Genomic DNA, 15,582 nt, shown 5'->3' on the forward strand with positions numbered 1-15,582 from the left:
GGAGGAGGAGGGGGCCGCTCCCGGGATGTCTGCTGCTCCCCGGCCGCCGCGCCCCGCTCCTTCCGCGGCGGCAGCACCCGCACCGGGCTCCGCCGCAGCGCCCGCACCCCTCGCCGCCCCACCGCTTCCCCCGGCCCGCCGGGCCTCAACAACGAACGACCCCAACCCTTCGCCAATTTCCCCACCGCCGCCATTTTGCGGTGTCACCGCCGAGGCGCCGGGCGCGCCGCGTGACGTCAGCGCTCCGCCATGGCGGCTCGGCGGGCGCTGCACTTCGTCTTCAAAGTGGGCGACCGCGGCCGGACCGCCCGCTTCTACCGCGACCTGCTGGGCATGAGGGTGAGCGGAGCGGAGCGGCGGGCCGGGGAGGGGGGGAAGGGGGGGGGGGGGGGGGGGGGGGGGAGGCGGGGGTTGTCGCCCACCTCAGCCGCGGGGCTGAGGGAGAACGGGGGCTTCTCCGCTGGGCCGCTTCCCCCCGGCCTCCCTCGTCGGCGGGTCTCTAAGCCGGGGTGACGACTGCTGAGGTGACGGGAGGGGTACGCGCCGCCTGGGTGCTGACCTCATTCTCGCCCATTCCTAAGGTGCTGAGGCACGAGGAGTTCGAGGAGGGCTGCAAGGCCAGCTGCAACGGGTGAGTGGTGTCCCTGGGGCCTGCCCGGGCCTTCGTGTCTCATAAATCTGCCGCTGTTTTAGAGGTAAAACATGTTTTTTTAAGTAATTCCCGTGGAATCAACAGCTCCCCTTTTTGTGCAGGTATGGTGTTGACATGGAAGCGCGAGCGTTGCTGTATTACACCTGTAGACTGATACTGAACTTCGTAAAATTCTTTCTAAACTTTCCTGGAATTACAGTCAGTTACACTGGCTTTTTTGCAGACACGGGGCTGGCTGGGGTCTTGAGTTAAAAATCCCTCTTGGTAGCCCCAAAGGCTTTTGTCTTTCTTCACGAATGAAAGAAATCTTACAATCGAGTGCCCAACCGCTTTTCCTACTCTGCAATAAGGAAGCACTCATATAATTCCAGCTAATGAGCGGCTTGTGCTCTTAACATGCGAGCTGTTAAGAAGGAAGTGGAATTGCCTTCTGTTGCATGGTCGTGAATGACAGCCCGAGGTCAAAACTACTGACCAAGGGGACGCAGGTCTGCTGTGTGCTGAGCTGCAATGAGAATTCTCTATAGGTATCAGCTCCTACTTGGTGGGAGGTTACTGGATTACCTGTGCCCTTTGTTTACTCTAGAAATGCAATTCTTCCTTGAAACGCTAATACTTGCAGTCCTTGATGTTTATTTCTAATACTGACGACAACTAAATCTGGATGTTCCAGCCCTTATGATGGCAAATGGAGCAAAACGATGGTGGGCTATGGGCCAGAAGACAATCACTTTGTTGCAGAATTGACTTACAATTATGGTATTGGAGAATATCACCTGGGCAATGACTTTCTGGTAAGTGCCACACTTAGCAGCAAAATCTTTCTTCTTAAGATAAGCTTTTTTATTTTTACGATGAGGATATAGCTTGTACCAGTTGCTTTTTTATGCTGTTTGGTTCCTTAAACACTTTTTATTCTTGCTTTTGTAGTTGTTTCCAAGTTGGAAGAGCAGGAACTAGTGCTCGCTTAAGATCCAGGAAACACTTCCTTGAGCACCTTCCAATTCAGTTGCTGTGTGTGTAGGACAGCTGGTATTTGCTGGCAGATCTAATGTGGAATGGTTAGCTAAGAAGGATCTTGCTGTAGGAAAACACTCTTTTGTTTGTTACTACTTATTTGTTATTTACTAGCTGACAGCCAATGAAGATCTCTTGTTTCATCTATGAATACGTGTAATGTGTTTGCTTGTTGTTTCCCCTGAGCTAATATTCTTCCCCTGATTTGCGGGGTGTCAGGGCACAGCCGCTTGGAGCCACAGATGTCTGCCTAACCTGGTAGAACAGTTAGGAACTCAGTTTTCTGCTTCTGTACAATGCGCTGAATCAGAGTTTTAAATTCTTTTTGCTTTTAATTTCCCTTTGTTGTGAAAGAAGGGTAGATTAATGCAGTCCAAATATATGCGGGATGCGCAGTAAGACTAAGGTTATTTTATAGGAGCAAGGTACCTGGTTCTCAGGAGATCATATGGTCCATCTGTTACAAAAAGTAATCTCATTTGTTTCTGGTCATTTGTAGAGGCAGACTCTTGAAAGGTAGGAATTACACACCATCCACCCTGTGAATTTTGTACATGTCTGTTCTGTTCTCACTAGGGCTTAACACTTGTGTCCAGCCAGGCTGTGAGCAATGCTAAGAAGATGGGGTGGCCCCTCAAAGAAGTCACAACTGGTATTTTTGAAGCTGAAGCCCCAGGGGGATACAAGTTCTACTTGGAAGACAAGGAACAGCTCAAGCAAGGTGAAACTTACACACTCGCTCTTACTGTTGTTCAAACCAGATTGATGAGTGGGATATTAGAATGGGCTGTGCATTTGTCTCGACAGCATTTTATGAGACAGAGCGTGGTTTTGTTCTTTCTTTGTTACTTTCCTTGTCAAGAATATACATGGTAGTTTTAAACTCAGATGTACTTGTAACTAATTTCAAATTATTGCAATCTTACAGATCCTGTGCTAAAGGTAACCTTGGGTGTCTCCGATCTGCATAAGTCTGTTAACTACTGGTCTGATTTGCTTGGGATGAAAATATACGAGAAGGATGAGGAAAAACAAAGAGTTTTGCTAGGCTATGCGGATAACCAGGTTAGTCCTTAGAAAACTTTCCGGTTCTGGTCTTTTAAGAGTTGCATCTCATCATAGAAACCTCTCATTTCGTGAGAACAAATCTTAAAGGGAAAAAAACCTCTTAATTAAAGCAACTGTGCACTTAATTCTGTGCATGTTAATTAAAGCTTGTGTACACTTAACTGCATTTAAAAAAAAAAAAAAAAAAGCTGTGGTTTGCTTTGGTAATTCTGGCTTGTTGGGAAATATGCGTATGGGTGATGTTGAAATCATCCACATCTGTGAAAAGCTGGAGCGCATATAGCACTGGGAACAGCGTCCTGCAAGTCAGGCTTTCTTTTTTCCTCTTTCAGTGTAAGTTGGAGTTAAAGACGGTTGGAGGACCGGTGGATCACGGGACAGCGTTTGGGCGGATTGCTTTCTCCTGTGCAAAGGAAGAGGTAACAATCATGTTTCCCTTACCTCTTTCGTTACCCAGAGCTGACTAGTGGGAAGTTAATTTCTAGTATTAGCAAAATATCTCAGATGTGAACAAAATAATACTGAGCAGATGCTTTGTTTGTATTTCTTGCAGTGGGAATGCAGTGGAGTTGTGGGTAATGGGGGAACTGTGGATGAGAACAGCCTGAATGCATCTGATCTTCATCTGAGTGGGGTTCATTTTTGTGTGTTTTCTGTTTAAGTTGCCAAACATTGAAGCACTGATGAAAAAGGAGAATCAGAAAATTTTAACACCTCTGGTTAGCTTGGACACACCTGGCAAAGCCACAGTGCAAGTGATTATTTTGGCTGATCCTGTGAGTAATATTGAAAATAGTGGTTAAATTAAATTTAAATTTCTCTCTGCCATTTATCTAACTTACCTGCTCTTAAACTTGGTTTAGGATGGCCATGAAATCTGTTTTGTGGGAGATGAAGCATTTAGAGATCTGTCCAAGGTGGACCCGAACGGTGACAAATTGTTAGATGATGTAAGTAATGCTGTCTGCATGTTCGTTTTCTTCCTGATTACAGATACCTGTAGAATCTAATTTTCGTTCCTTGTGGAGTTTTTCTGAGAACCAAATCGCACAGTCTTGCTAATAAAAACAAGTCAATTTTTAAAGTTCACTTAGCGTCCCGGCTAGGGTTTTCCAGCCTCCCTTGGGGCAGCTGGGTGGTGGTGTGTCTTGCTGGACACGTCAACAGCACTTTGGTGTAAGTTACTACAGAAAATGATTTGTGAGCTGCAGTAACGTCAGTGCAGCTGGACATCCTCCCAAGGCAGAGGGGCTCTGGTATGGAGCATGAGCTGTGGGAAGGCTGTGTTTAAACTATCCTGTTTTGCCTTTGCATTACCAGATCATCTATATATTTGCTGCAGCAGAGAACATTGGTTTTCAGTGTGTGTTTTCCTTAATAGTACGTAAAAAATAATTTATCCATCAGAACAGCTTTCCTCCAAATTAGAAAGGGTCCTTGTGATAAGTCTGCGTTTGTGGTGAGTGTGAGCAGCCGGGCGTCTGGCGACTCGGCTGCTGTTCTGAACATGTTGTCGCTTTTCTTTGTGCAGGCCATGGCGGCGGACGACAGTGACAAATGGTTTGCTGCGCAGAAAATGAAGAAGGCTTCTGCGTAGCTGGAGAAAAGGACTGGACTGCTCGTTCGTGCCTTGGTTTTCATCTGAACGAAATGCCAATTCTATGTAGCATGTTGCATTACCCCTTCCAGTAAGAGGGTGCTGTAATGTCCTGTGCTGGTTGGTTTTTCTGATTTAAGTTTGTGTCTCTTACTGCTACTCTGTCCTTTAAAGCAAATAGCATGTTCTCCTTCAAAAAAATTAGGTTGTGCAGTAAGAGCGGGTTGAGCACGTGGCTTCAAAAACAGGGGCCAGCAGTTAAGAGGAAAACCTCACATTTCTGTCGTCTTGTTATACTTGAAAAAGAGCTTGCTAGATTCATTACATTATCTAATTCTCTACCTAAGTGGCTTTAGCCGTCCTGGATTTGCAGCTTAGAGAAGAGAATTTCAGGTAGCTGTGGCTGTGAGTATTGCAGGTAACCCACTTCAGTGATGAAGTGTCGGGCCAAAGGGAAGGGCTGCATACGGAGAACTCGCAGGTCAGCTATCGTAGTGCATTCCTGTTTATTGGGAACAGCAAAATTACCTTGCTAAAGCATGTGAATATTCTAGTCTGGAACAAACCCTATTTTCATTCCAAGATGTTTCCCCAGCTTTTCTCACTGGGGTCACGTTATTGATGTGGTGGTTTCCACCCCTTACCAAGGAGCCTTCCACATTCCAGGTGGGAGCCGGGGCCATGCTTCAGGGTGTGTAGCAGCGCTGCTTTGTCTGCTGAGGTGCCGGGAGGCAGCTTGAAATAAGTGTATCACGGTTTTGCAATTAGCTTTTGATGAGAAATTGCTTTTAGAAGTAACAGCTCAGGGTTTATTCTGTTGGAATGAAGTCGCTCTGCTTTTGCTGGTGGAATAAGGGCTGGGAATACAGGGGGTAATTATCAACATTGTCCATGTCAGGCCTGCTGCCTGGTTTGTAACCTTTCTTGATGAAAACCTTAAGTAAGTTTCACAGAGAAAAGGAGGCAAAATCAGCAGCGTTGGCAGTCGCGGAGGCACGTCGGCGCTTGTAGCGAATATTCTGAGTTTAAACAGGAAAAATTCCTCGCCGTGATTTTGTTGTTCGAGCTTTTTGCTTCAAGTTTGGTGATGAATTGGAATCGTGTACCCATCGAGTTAAGAACGTCACGTGTAAACTGCGCCCCTGAAACCGGCGCTGCCGCTTGCCGGTGTCACCCTTACACGAATAAAAGTGATTCGGGAGGATGGTTTGAGTGCCTGCCTTCCCGCTGCCCGGCACGGCTCCCCGCCGAAGTTTCCTCTCCTTTTTAATTGGGTTCTCTCCATTTTCGTGCGCGCAAATTAATCCCGGGAAGGGGACCGGGGGCGGGGGGGCGGGCAGGCGGCGGCGCTACCGCCGGGGCGCCAGGGGGCGCTGCGGGAGGGGGTGGGGCTGCGGGCGCTGACGTCAGAGCGCGGCACCCGGCGGTGGGTCACGCCGCCGCCATGGAGCCCGGTGGGTGCGGGACGGGACGGGACGGGAGGGGACGGGGGGCGACGGGGACCGGGGACGGGGACGGGGGGGTCGGACCGGTCCGAGGTAACGGTGTCTCCGCGCAGGACCGTGGGGCGTGTGCGAGGAGACGGCCATCCTGCACGGCGGGTTCCTGCTGGCCGCCCGGCTGACCCAGCCGCGGCCGCTGCGGGAGCTGCGCAAAACCGACTGGCCACGCGTGGGACCCCCCATCACCGACGCCCTGGGGGAGATCGGGGCCCGCTGCCCTTCGCCGCTGCAGCACAGCCTTTGGAAGAAGGAAGCCGTGGCCATCGTCTGGGCTAAAGTCCTGCTGCCGGGCCCGCCGGCCGCCTCGCTGGACCAGGGATGGAAGGAGGACGACTTCTTCTCCGTGGGCAGGATGATCCCCGACGTTAATCACACCGTCCTCTTCGAGCTGGTCAAGGCTCTTGGCGTGCCCCGGCTCTTCGTGGAGCTGCTGCTGGCGCTGCCTCGGGATTTGCGGTGGAGCCAGCTGGAGCGCTTGGTGGAGTACGTCGCCAGCGAGACGTCCCCGTCGGACATCAGGTTCTTCTTGGACGTGTGGTGGGAGGTGATGAAACACAAGGAGGGACGGGAGGACGCAACAGTCTCTGCGTTCAGCACTCTCATCCGTCAGCATGGGTGTGAGTCCTCTCTGGATGATGGTCTCCAGCCCCCAAAGAGGTTCAAGGGTGACCCTGGCTCTCTGAACGGCTCCCCCGCTGCCACCAGCCAGCTCATGGTCCTGATAGAGGGGTTAAAGCAAACCTACAGGAGCATCGCCCTGCCCCGCATGAGGTGCTATGCCTTGGCCAACCTGGTGGAGCTGCTGTCTGCGTTCACCGAGCTAAAGCCAGAGGGCAGCCCCCTCCCTGTCGCAGAATACCTGGACAAGGTCAGCTCTGTGGTCAGCCTCTGGACCAGCGACACCGAAAGCCAGTTCCACCACAGGGGGCTGGACGAGAAGGTGAAGGAAGCAGAGAGAAGCATGAGCCTCTTGTCCGTGGCCAAGCTCTCTCGTGAGGAGCTCTTTGTTGGCTTGGACCTTCTCTGCAGCTTGTTGCATGCCTGGGGAGAAGAGCTGCAGGGCACCCTGAACGGCTCTGAGGAGCTGTGCTATGAGAGCTACCGGCTCCTGGACGCTCTTACCACCTTTGGGAAGAACCTGGATTGCTTCTCAGAGACTAGAGACCTGGGTGAAGATGAGACACGCGTCGTGTTAGAGCTGACACAGATCACCAAGGACTTTCTCAAGGAGATCAGTGCCAGCCTGAAGAGCAAGGATTTGGATGCCAGCCTTATGTCTTCAGTTGCCATGACAATCATTGGGCAAAAGCTGGACCGGCACGTGGAGATGTGCTCTGTTTTTGCATCTGAAAAGACCTGGGCCTTTTCAAAGGACTGGGTTGACTGTCTTGTGAAAAGCAAAGCTCTCTTCCAGAAACCAGAGCTAGTTTTGAAATTACTGGAGACACTGGTGAACTTTGCCATGTTCCACCAAGACAAGGAGGCCCGAGAGCTGCAGATGCAAGTGACCAAAGCCATCGTGGAGTGTTACACTGAGCTTTCATTAACCGACAAAAACAAAGTGATCTCGGACGTCCTGACGTCCTGGGGCGGACCAGGTCTGTCCCTGAGCTTGCAAGTTGTCGCGGAGGGGTTCCAGGAGGATCTGAACGTGACTTTCAACCAGATCACAAAGAGCGTATCTGATGAAGGCCTGGCCAGGGCTGTGGCTTCTGTAGCCAGGCTCATGCTGCTGTACCCCGAGGCCACAGTGAAGCAGGTTTGTAATCTTGCTGTAGTCAACCTAGGAGCACACCAGTTCCTTGCACAAATCCTCTGCTCCTTCCCAGCGCTGAGCTTCCTGGAGACCCACGATGATCCAGGCAGGCCGTGCAGCCTGGTGGTGAGGTGTCTGGAGGAGGCAGTATGGGGGAGGCTTTCCACTGCGAGGGAAGAGGAGCAGTTCCTTGAGTTCCTGGCCTTTCTCATGCAGCCAAGTTCAGGCGTCCCGCTTGTGTCATCTGCAGAGGTGACCAAAGCCTTCGTCCTTCCCTATTTGAAGTCAGACTCTGCTGAAATTGAGCTGAGCCTGCAGATCCTCAGTAAGGTTTTGGGGATACAGTCCTGTCCAGAAGAGCACTGGATCAAGTCCTGTCACCCGTTCCCGCTTCTCCTCAGCCTCTGCAAGCTTCTAGATGGTTACACAAAGTACTGGCATCAGCCTAGGGACCAGCTCTTCCCTTCACTGGAGACCAAAGACCTGATACTGAACATCCTCTGCCAGCTCTGTGAGGTGGTAAGACCAGAAACTGTCCCCTCACCTGAGCTGTGGGTCCAGTCGGTGGCTTGGCTTCACAGGAAGGTGGCATCACTGGACTGGACCGTCAGTCTCCGGCTGAAGAAGCTTTATGGAGACCACTTCAAGAATGAGGTTCCAGCAACGCTGTTTGAGATATGCACGCTTCCTGAGAACGAGTGGACGTCCCAGCCTTTGCCGGCTTATGGACCGGGCAGCGGGCTCCTGGCATGGATGGAGTGCTGCTGCGTGTCCACAGTGCTCAGGGATACGATGCTGACGCTCCTCACGGTCAACGTGGACAACCCTGAAGAAGTGAACCTTTTCAGCAAAGGCTTCCTGGTGGCCCTCATTCAGGTCCTCCCTTGGTGCAGCCACAGCGAATGGAAGAGGCTCGCGCACGTGGTCGAAAACCTGCTGCAGAGGGAAGTCTTGCACGTGCCGTACACGCTGGAGTATGTGCAGTACATGCCCTTGCTCAACCTCCGGCCGTTTGCCTGCTACCTCCAGTTCTCTGTGCTCTTCCTACGGGGCTTCCAGCTCCTCTGCAGCTCCAGCTGTTCCACCTGGCTGCCGGCAGAGGCTTGGCTCCACGTGGTCCAGCTGTACTGCGGCAGCGTGACGGACCTGCTGGGCTCCGTCAAGACCACCGCAGGACCCCCCTCGCACCCCGCTGAGGACGGGACCTCCACGCAGGAGGTGTCCTTCATCTGCATCCAGATGTTCTGTCACCTGCTGCATGTCGCTGCCATGCTGCCAGAGAAGGGATGCAGCGAGCCACTGGTGGTGGTGGCGTTGGAGATCCTCTCGCAGTACGAGACGTTCAGCAGCGCTGATACGTCCCCCAGCAACACGCTGCGGAGAGCCAACGAGAGGCACTTCCTAGAGTCCATTACGGACAACGTCAGTGACGAGGTGCTGCGTGGCACCCTTCTGCAGAAGCTCAGCAAGCTGGGAGCCTGCTCGGCCAGGGAGCCAGCTTGAGAAGCTGGAGAGGGTGACAGAGGAGAGTGCTGACCCTGCCTCAGGGGACCCCTTACATGGAAAGTTGTAAGATCTATAATAAACCCTATCTATTTTTCTCTTTTGAACTTACTTCGCCCCTCCTGTGTTTTCTTCCAACCTAAGCAGTGAAGGGGCTGTGTAGAGAGTGGTTATTCCTACACATCTTTAAGTTTCCAGCGGGAATAGCTGTGGACACAACCGTTCCTGAGCCGAGCTGCTGGTCCTGTGGCTCCAGCCTTGCCTGTTGGTGATCTGGATTTATACAGAGAGCCCGGCAGCCTCTGGCATCAGGGAAATCATTTCCCTCCGGCTCCCCTGCCGCCAGTCCTCTCCTAGTTGTGGGCGGATTGCTGGGTTCACCATGTGCTGCCAGAGGCTGGGAAGCAAGTCGGGTGAGTTTGGACAGGCAGGAACCTTTGGAAATACATGTGCGTTGCTCCTGCCTGGCGGTGGGGGTGCAACACTAACCCCATGTGTTAACATCCCCCACCCAGAAATGAATGGCACATGGGAGAGACACCCAGTGGTGTGACTCAGAAAGGAAATCTTTATTAGTCTCCTGATAGTAAATACGGCAGTGTTAGTGCAAACTGAGATGCCTCATTGGTGGTTGGTTTTTTTTTTTTTTGGTCCTTACGTAAGGCATATTATTTGCAATGAAAACAGTGAGATACAAACATCTGTAACAGGTTGCAAGCAGTTTATAACATCAGCTGGTCTCGATCGTTAACGTAACAGTAGTGTTTCTGCAATAACTGACCGCGTGTTGGAAGAGGCCCTTTATTTTACTCTTTCCAGAATACAGCTGTGGCTGGGACAAGATCCAACACCCAAAAGAACCAGGTCTCCCAGAGCTCAGGCGTGTTTTTAGCCAGAAGGAAAGGCACGAGTGGCTGCAGGGGGGGCTACTGGGGCCACACTGGTGCAGTACCTGCCCTGGAGCAGGGGACCCCCAGGCAAGTGTGGGAGGCTGCAGGGAGGAGGTGGCTGCCCTGGTTCACGCTGGCTGCAGGGAAGGAACTGAACTGCTGCTGACTTGCACGTACCCGCAAGGCTTGTGAATCCTATGGTGCAGGGCGGGCTGGGAAGCCTGTACCCGTTCTGCTGTGACTGACGGTGGAAATGGGCTGAACTGGTGAAGGACACAGCTTGGCGCCCTGCTCTGGGGTTGCTGGTTCCTCTTCCACTGACCCGGTTCCTTCTCTGCCAGCCCCTGGCAGATTTCACCTCGTGGGGGACTGGGATGGGGCAGGAGGGATGGACTGTACGACCGGAGCTCGGGCTGTACTGGTACCCACAGGGTGCTGCCAGGGTTGCTGGTGTCGGCTGGAGGGAGGGCAGGGCAGCGTGTGCCATTCGGGCTTTCGGATACCCACTGCGGGGATGCGGGGCAGATAGAAGGAGCTGCAGTTAGGGGAGGGGGTTGAAAGTTGCATCCCCTGCCAACAAAGGGCTCTGCATAGTGCCCAGAGACAGGGACTTAGCAGTCTCCTGTCCTCATCCTGCCCTTCAGCCTTGGGCGCTCTGCCCTGCCAGCATCGCTCTGAGACAGCGTAACTGTTCCTCTAGCCTGGTGTGAGCTTCTCTTCGCCCCAGCCTGCTGGGGACACCAGAGCCACCCTCGCCTGGGACTGTCAGCCACAGACACCAGCAATTGTAGTGAAAAGCACCTTTGGGTTGAGTGGAGTCTTAAATGAGTCTGAGCCCAGCAGGAGTGGGAGGTAAGAGGCTGAATGCAGCTGTAGCGTAGAGGCGAAGTCGGTAAAGGTCAGGAACAGGCTGTGCAGCACCGTGCCGGGGCCTGGCTCTGCTCTCAGCTGGAGGCTGTAAACCAGAGCGAGTCGGGGCTGCGGCAGATTCGGCACGCATCTCCCCCAGTCCCCGGTGCTGCTGCGTGGGGCTGGGCACGTTCCAGCATCACCTCCGCTGCTGCCTCCGGGGCCGCAAGCTCCTTCGTGCCTTGCCAAGCTCAGTGCCGGTATCTGGCGTCAGCCCTTGTAACAAACCCCTCTCTTGTAACTGTTAGTTCAGTGCCAGTATTGAATCCCAGAAGGAATGTCGTACTTATGGGCTGGCTCCTATCCCAGCTCCCACTGGTGGGAGGACACAAGCCACTGGAGCGGTGTGGGAAGAAAGCCTTCCTAGCCCAGGCTGGCGCTGCCTGGCACAGCGGTGGAGACGGAGAGGCTGCTTCCAGCTAAAAAAGCCCGATGGCATCGCTGCTTCCGCTGCTCTGCTCCCGCGCTGGTCCCCACGGTGCTGGCAGCGAAGGCGAAAGAGCTGGCGGGGGGGGGGCTGACCTTTTTCCAGCCCCCGCGCTGGGCTGCCGGCCGTTATCTGCTTTTGTCGGCGGGTGAGCTGCCGTAGAGTCGGGCGGCTTTGCGGCAGATGAGCCTGAACCAGTAGAGCTGGGGGGCGATGAGGGAGGCGTTGGCTATGTTGCAGTGCAGGGGGATGCGGAAAGGCACCATGTAAATGGGGATTCCCACCTGCCTGGCGTAGGCCGCGTACATGAAGGGGAAGAGGAGAATACGGCAGAGGAAGAAGGTCACCAGGATGATGATCCCGTTCACCTTGTGCAGGAGCGTGTCCTGCATTTCCAGCTGGGGGAGGAAGAAAGGCGAGCGTGGGGTGGGCGGTGGGTGAGCAGCGTCCCATTGCTCCTCGGGCACCGACTGTGCTGGGAGCATGGGGATGAGCACCCAGGAGGTACGGGTGAGGGGGAGCATTTTGGAGGGGGCTGGAAAGTGGCGTGGGAAGGGATGGAGAAAGGCAGGGAGAAGGGAGGCGTGGGGGGCAGAGGGCTGGGGCAGGAGGGACCGTGGTGCAGGGAGAAGTACAGACAGGAGAGGGCAGCACTAGGACAGGGCACAGCCCCCAGTTTGGGGATGCCACTGGGCATGCTGCTTACTGGGGGAAAGGGATGGGAACCTAACGGGAGGCTGGGAGGAAGGCAGCACTGTGGGGGAGCTTGGGGTTACAGCTGTGGGGCTGCCCCCCCCCCAAGACCCCCAGCCCAGCTGCTGCGTGAACAGGGGCTGATGGAGAAGGGCAGGGAAAGGGTACGAACTGCTGTGGGGTTCCCAGCCCTGAGCCCCGTCCCTCCTCACCTACCTGCATGAGGATTTTGCCCAGCGATACGAATGGTGTGCTCAGCTCTGCTATGAAGATGCAGCCCACGAAGAAGTCCCCCAGCTCTCCCCTGAAGTGCTGCAAACAAAGCCAGCAGTGAGCGTGAGGCCTTCGCGGAGAGGTGGCCGGGAGCTCACCCCGAGCATCTCCAGGGGGTCACGGGCTCCCCGACCAGCAAAGATGCTTTGCCAGACACAGCCTCGATCGCAAGCCCTCGAAGCCACGCGGGGTTCCTCGCGAGGGTGGGCTTCACAGCAGCCGTGCCCGGCCCTTACCTGGGTGATGGGGGTGAGCACGATGAGGATGAAGAGGTGGTGTGTCACCATCAGCCGCTCCTGCAGGAGGAAGCTCCACACGCTGGCCAGCGAATGCTTCTTCTCCGCGATTCCCCTGTCCCGGCTCTTGTGCCAGTGGCAGAGGTACATGACGTAAATGTCGTAGGTCATGTAGGGAACGAGGACCCAGATGTACTCCACGGCCAGCCAGTGCCTAAGGGAGGAGCAGCACACGCAGAGGCATCGCAACGGCTCCGAGCGCCTCGCGATGCTCTAAAAGGTGGAAGAGAGCCTTTAGGTCTGAAATGGAAGCGGCGGGTTTTGAAGCTGATGGTAAGCGGGGAGGTGTCGAAATTTAACTCGATTTGGCTCAGCAGAGAAAAGGTACCTGGTACGCGCGGAGGACGCCTTCTCGGCGCGGCCCCCGCTTCGCGCTCAGCCGTGCCAGGCACCGAGCTCGGCCCAGCCAAGCACAAACACGGCGCTAACGAGAGGATCTTGATTAGCCCTACAGCCGGGTGTTTGCCGTGCGGGCTGGGGGCACAGCACCGCTCGGGATCCAGCACTAATCCAACACCTCTGCAGCAGGTAATCTTCTCCCCTAAGCCCTGGGACACCCAGAGCTGATGCTTGGTAGCAGAAAAGCTCCAAGACTGTGTCCTTTCTGCCTGCCACGCTGCTTCGGCTGGCTGCCTAACCCAGGCAGCAGTTGGAAAGCACCTGGCGATCTCAGAGTTAATGAGAGATGCCTGGCCTGGACTTGGGAGAGTGAAGTGCAAAATATCTAATATAGGCAATAAACCCCCGCGAGACGTTTGTCTGTTGGGAAATAATTGCAGGCAGCTGCCTGTTCCCAAAGCATGTCAGAATCCTGGTTGCACAATCCAGGCAGCAGCAAGCCCTGCTCTGCAGGGAGATTGGGCTCCTTAAAAAGTCCTGAGTGAAATCACACCAATTAAAAAAAAAACAACAAAACCCACCCTACGCTGCTGCTTAAAGAAATGTAGCTTGGGGCCCAAAAAAATCTGCTTTTGCTCTCCTGCCATCTCAAGAAAAAATTTGTTGCATGCGTTCCTGTTCCAGACAGAAAGATGTAAGTGATGTAAAGCAGGGAGGGGAAGTGACCAGCTATTGTGTTTGCAAAAATTGCCCAGGGCTTTGGAGGGCAATTATAGTGCCAGCAATAAAATGATTGTCTGCCTGTGTAAATAAATTGGCAAATTTTACTGCAACCTTTGTGATGCTTCCCGGCTCTCTGTCTTGCTGTCATTCTCCAAGGCCTTCCCTGCTGAGCACTGGGCTGTATTTCCTCCAGATTGAAAGAAAATCTAGGTCTCTGACCACAAAGTGTTCGCACGGAGCTGCCGGTGTTGAGAGCACCCGGGCAAGCGCACAGCTCCGGGGAGAAGGAGGGCTGCTGGCAGCACCTTCCGTCCGTGTGGGTCTGGGATTTATCACCCGCCCTATCTACACAGCAGATGTTTTATTTTAGAGCAAAAAGGTAACTCATTAGACTGCCTGTGTTGAGCAGGACCGAGCAATTTGGATAGATCTCACTATCTAGAGCAAGGTAGGACATTTCACATCTGTGTATTAAAGGCAAGTCTGCCATGACCGAGAGGGCAGCCCTCCCTAGACATCACCCTAAAATCTGGTGTGTGATGGTCAAATTCCAGCCCAGCATAATTATAGCCTTCCCTCCTACAATTTTCTCTGCTATTCTGGATAATAGCTCTGTTTTTAATTCTTCTGACCCAGATTGTGCTATCACTCCTGTCGAGAGCCACTTCTGGGGCAGTTTATCTCGGAGCATTGAGGACAAGGCGATGTGATTTTCTTTCAGAGCAAACTCCATACTGATCTTCTCATTTCTGTACTCCAGAATCCATTTGGCACAGTGAAGGTGATGCACCTCTAAAATCAGATCTCACTAGGTCTGCTTGACTCGTGAGCAATTTCAGCTTCCAGCAAGGAGACTCCCTACCCCTTTAGAAGCGATGATGTCTTTATTTTTTTGCTCATCTATGGTCCCATGTTACAGCCCATCCTGAGGACGAGACCCTCTGTGCTGGCAGATCGGCCCCAGGTCTGAGCGCACTGAACAAACCAGCGCCTTTCCAGGGGGTGTACGGCCAGCGCCGTTGCCCAACCCTTCACCCAAAGGGGAGGAAAGAGGAACATGAAACTGGTTTTCCTCTCCCCTTTGTACGTGCAAGCCTTTGGCATAAAATATTCCAGCAGCGAGGTGGCCGGGCACAGCCTCCGCGTGCTCCTCGCCTGGGCACTGGATTACCTGTCGTACACCACGTCCTTGCAGTTAAGGACAACCGTGATCCCCGACACCGTTGCCATCGTGGCTTGGACCGTCGACACCAACCTGAAACCGAGAAGAGAAGAAACGGGTCACCCCAAATGTCACCCCAGAAGGGCCGAGGACCAGGGCTGCTGGCCGCGGCCCGGTTGCACCAGGAGAGCCGGTAGCACTTGGACGCCTACTCCGTGCACACCCCGAAAACCTTGTCAGGGCGAGGAGGAGCTCAGCCCCCCGCGCCCGGCGCTCCCCGGGACGTGGCCGGGGTGGCCGTACCGGTGAAGACGGCGGGGGCTCGTTTCCAGGTCTCGTCCCTTCCACCCCCGTGGATCACCGGTAACCCCGGCCCGTTGGTTCCCCGTGGGCAGAGCTACCGGTCCCTGCTCCCCTCGTGGGGTCTGGGCTCGGGACTCCTGGGGTCAGGGCACCCCCCTCCTCCCGGGTACCGGCTCCCAGCCGCCGGGGCTCGGTGCTTTTGGGCCGTCCGGATCGCTCCGGCTCCCGTTACCGATCCCAGCCCGCCGTGAATGGGGTAACCGGTGGCGGAACGCCTCCCGCCGGTCCCGCCCGTACCTGCCGCTGAGGAGGATGCGGTCCTTGAGGCTCCATCCCGGGGCGGCCCAGCGCAGCAACCGGATGCAGAGGGCGAAGAGCCCCGGGAAGAAGGCGGAGGCGAGGGCCAGCGTTCGCCACATGGGGACGATCGTCGCCGCGTTCCCTCCCGCCGCCGCTTGTCAACAGCAGGCCG

At 54.4% G+C, this 15,582-nt stretch overlaps 4 protein-coding genes across 6 annotated transcripts in view; 2 read left to right on the forward strand and 2 right to left on the reverse strand.

Annotated features, from left to right (window-relative positions):
* The window catches only part of RNMTL1 (RNA methyltransferase like 1), a 2,213-nt gene extending 2,019 nt beyond the window's left edge, over positions 1-194 (reverse strand). Inside the window, exon 1 of the mRNA XM_010573953.1 lies at positions 16-194. Coding sequence (XP_010572255.1) covers positions 16-194 — 179 coding nt within the window. The remainder of the gene's footprint in view (positions 1-15) is intronic.
* A 51-nt stretch (positions 195-245) lies between these two features.
* GLOD4 (glyoxalase domain containing 4) lies at positions 246-4,477 on the forward strand. Of its 2 annotated transcripts, XM_010573742.1 has the most exons (9): positions 246-339; positions 582-631; positions 1,326-1,446; positions 2,246-2,390; positions 2,598-2,734; positions 3,070-3,156; positions 3,400-3,513; positions 3,601-3,687; positions 4,269-4,477. In XM_010573742.1, exons 1-9 carry the CDS (start codon positions 250-252, stop codon positions 4,332-4,334), a joined length of 897 nt encoding a protein of 298 aa, XP_010572044.1. In that variant the 5' UTR covers positions 246-249; the 3' UTR covers positions 4,335-4,477. The 2 variants fall into 2 exon arrangements, with proteins under 2 accessions (XP_010572044.1, XP_010572045.1); XM_010573743.1 differs by lacking the exons at positions 246-339; positions 582-631 and adding an exon at positions 711-1,179.
* A 1,275-nt stretch (positions 4,478-5,752) lies between these two features.
* Positions 5,753-9,192, forward strand: GEMIN4 (gem (nuclear organelle) associated protein 4). The gene is made up of 2 exons (XM_010573745.1): positions 5,753-5,788; positions 5,893-9,192. The coding sequence occupies exons 1-2, from the start codon at positions 5,779-5,781 to the stop codon at positions 9,093-9,095; spliced, it is 3,213 nt and encodes a 1,070-aa protein (XP_010572047.1). The 5' UTR covers positions 5,753-5,778; the 3' UTR covers positions 9,096-9,192.
* Positions 9,193-10,155: 963 nt separating this feature from the next.
* On the reverse strand, positions 10,156-15,548 carry FAM57A (family with sequence similarity 57, member A). Of its 2 annotated transcripts, XM_010573746.1 has the most exons (5): positions 15,408-15,548; positions 14,817-14,900; positions 12,524-12,737; positions 12,231-12,326; positions 10,156-11,719 (listed from the first exon to the last, which is right to left on the reverse strand). In XM_010573746.1, the coding sequence occupies exons 1-5, from the start codon at positions 15,527-15,529 to the stop codon at positions 11,450-11,452; spliced, it is 786 nt and encodes a 261-aa protein (XP_010572048.1). In that variant the 5' UTR covers positions 15,530-15,548; the 3' UTR covers positions 10,156-11,449. The 2 variants fall into 2 exon arrangements, with proteins under 2 accessions (XP_010572048.1, XP_010572049.1); XM_010573747.1 differs by lacking the exon at positions 14,817-14,900.
* Positions 15,549-15,582: the final 34 nt, after the last annotated feature.

The sequence above is a fragment of the Haliaeetus leucocephalus genome, unplaced genomic scaffold (assembly GCF_000737465.1).
Source record: "Haliaeetus leucocephalus isolate CR32 unplaced genomic scaffold, Haliaeetus_leucocephalus-4.0 Scaffold395, whole genome shotgun sequence".
NCBI classification, from domain to species: domain Eukaryota; kingdom Metazoa; phylum Chordata; class Aves; order Accipitriformes; family Accipitridae; genus Haliaeetus; species Haliaeetus leucocephalus.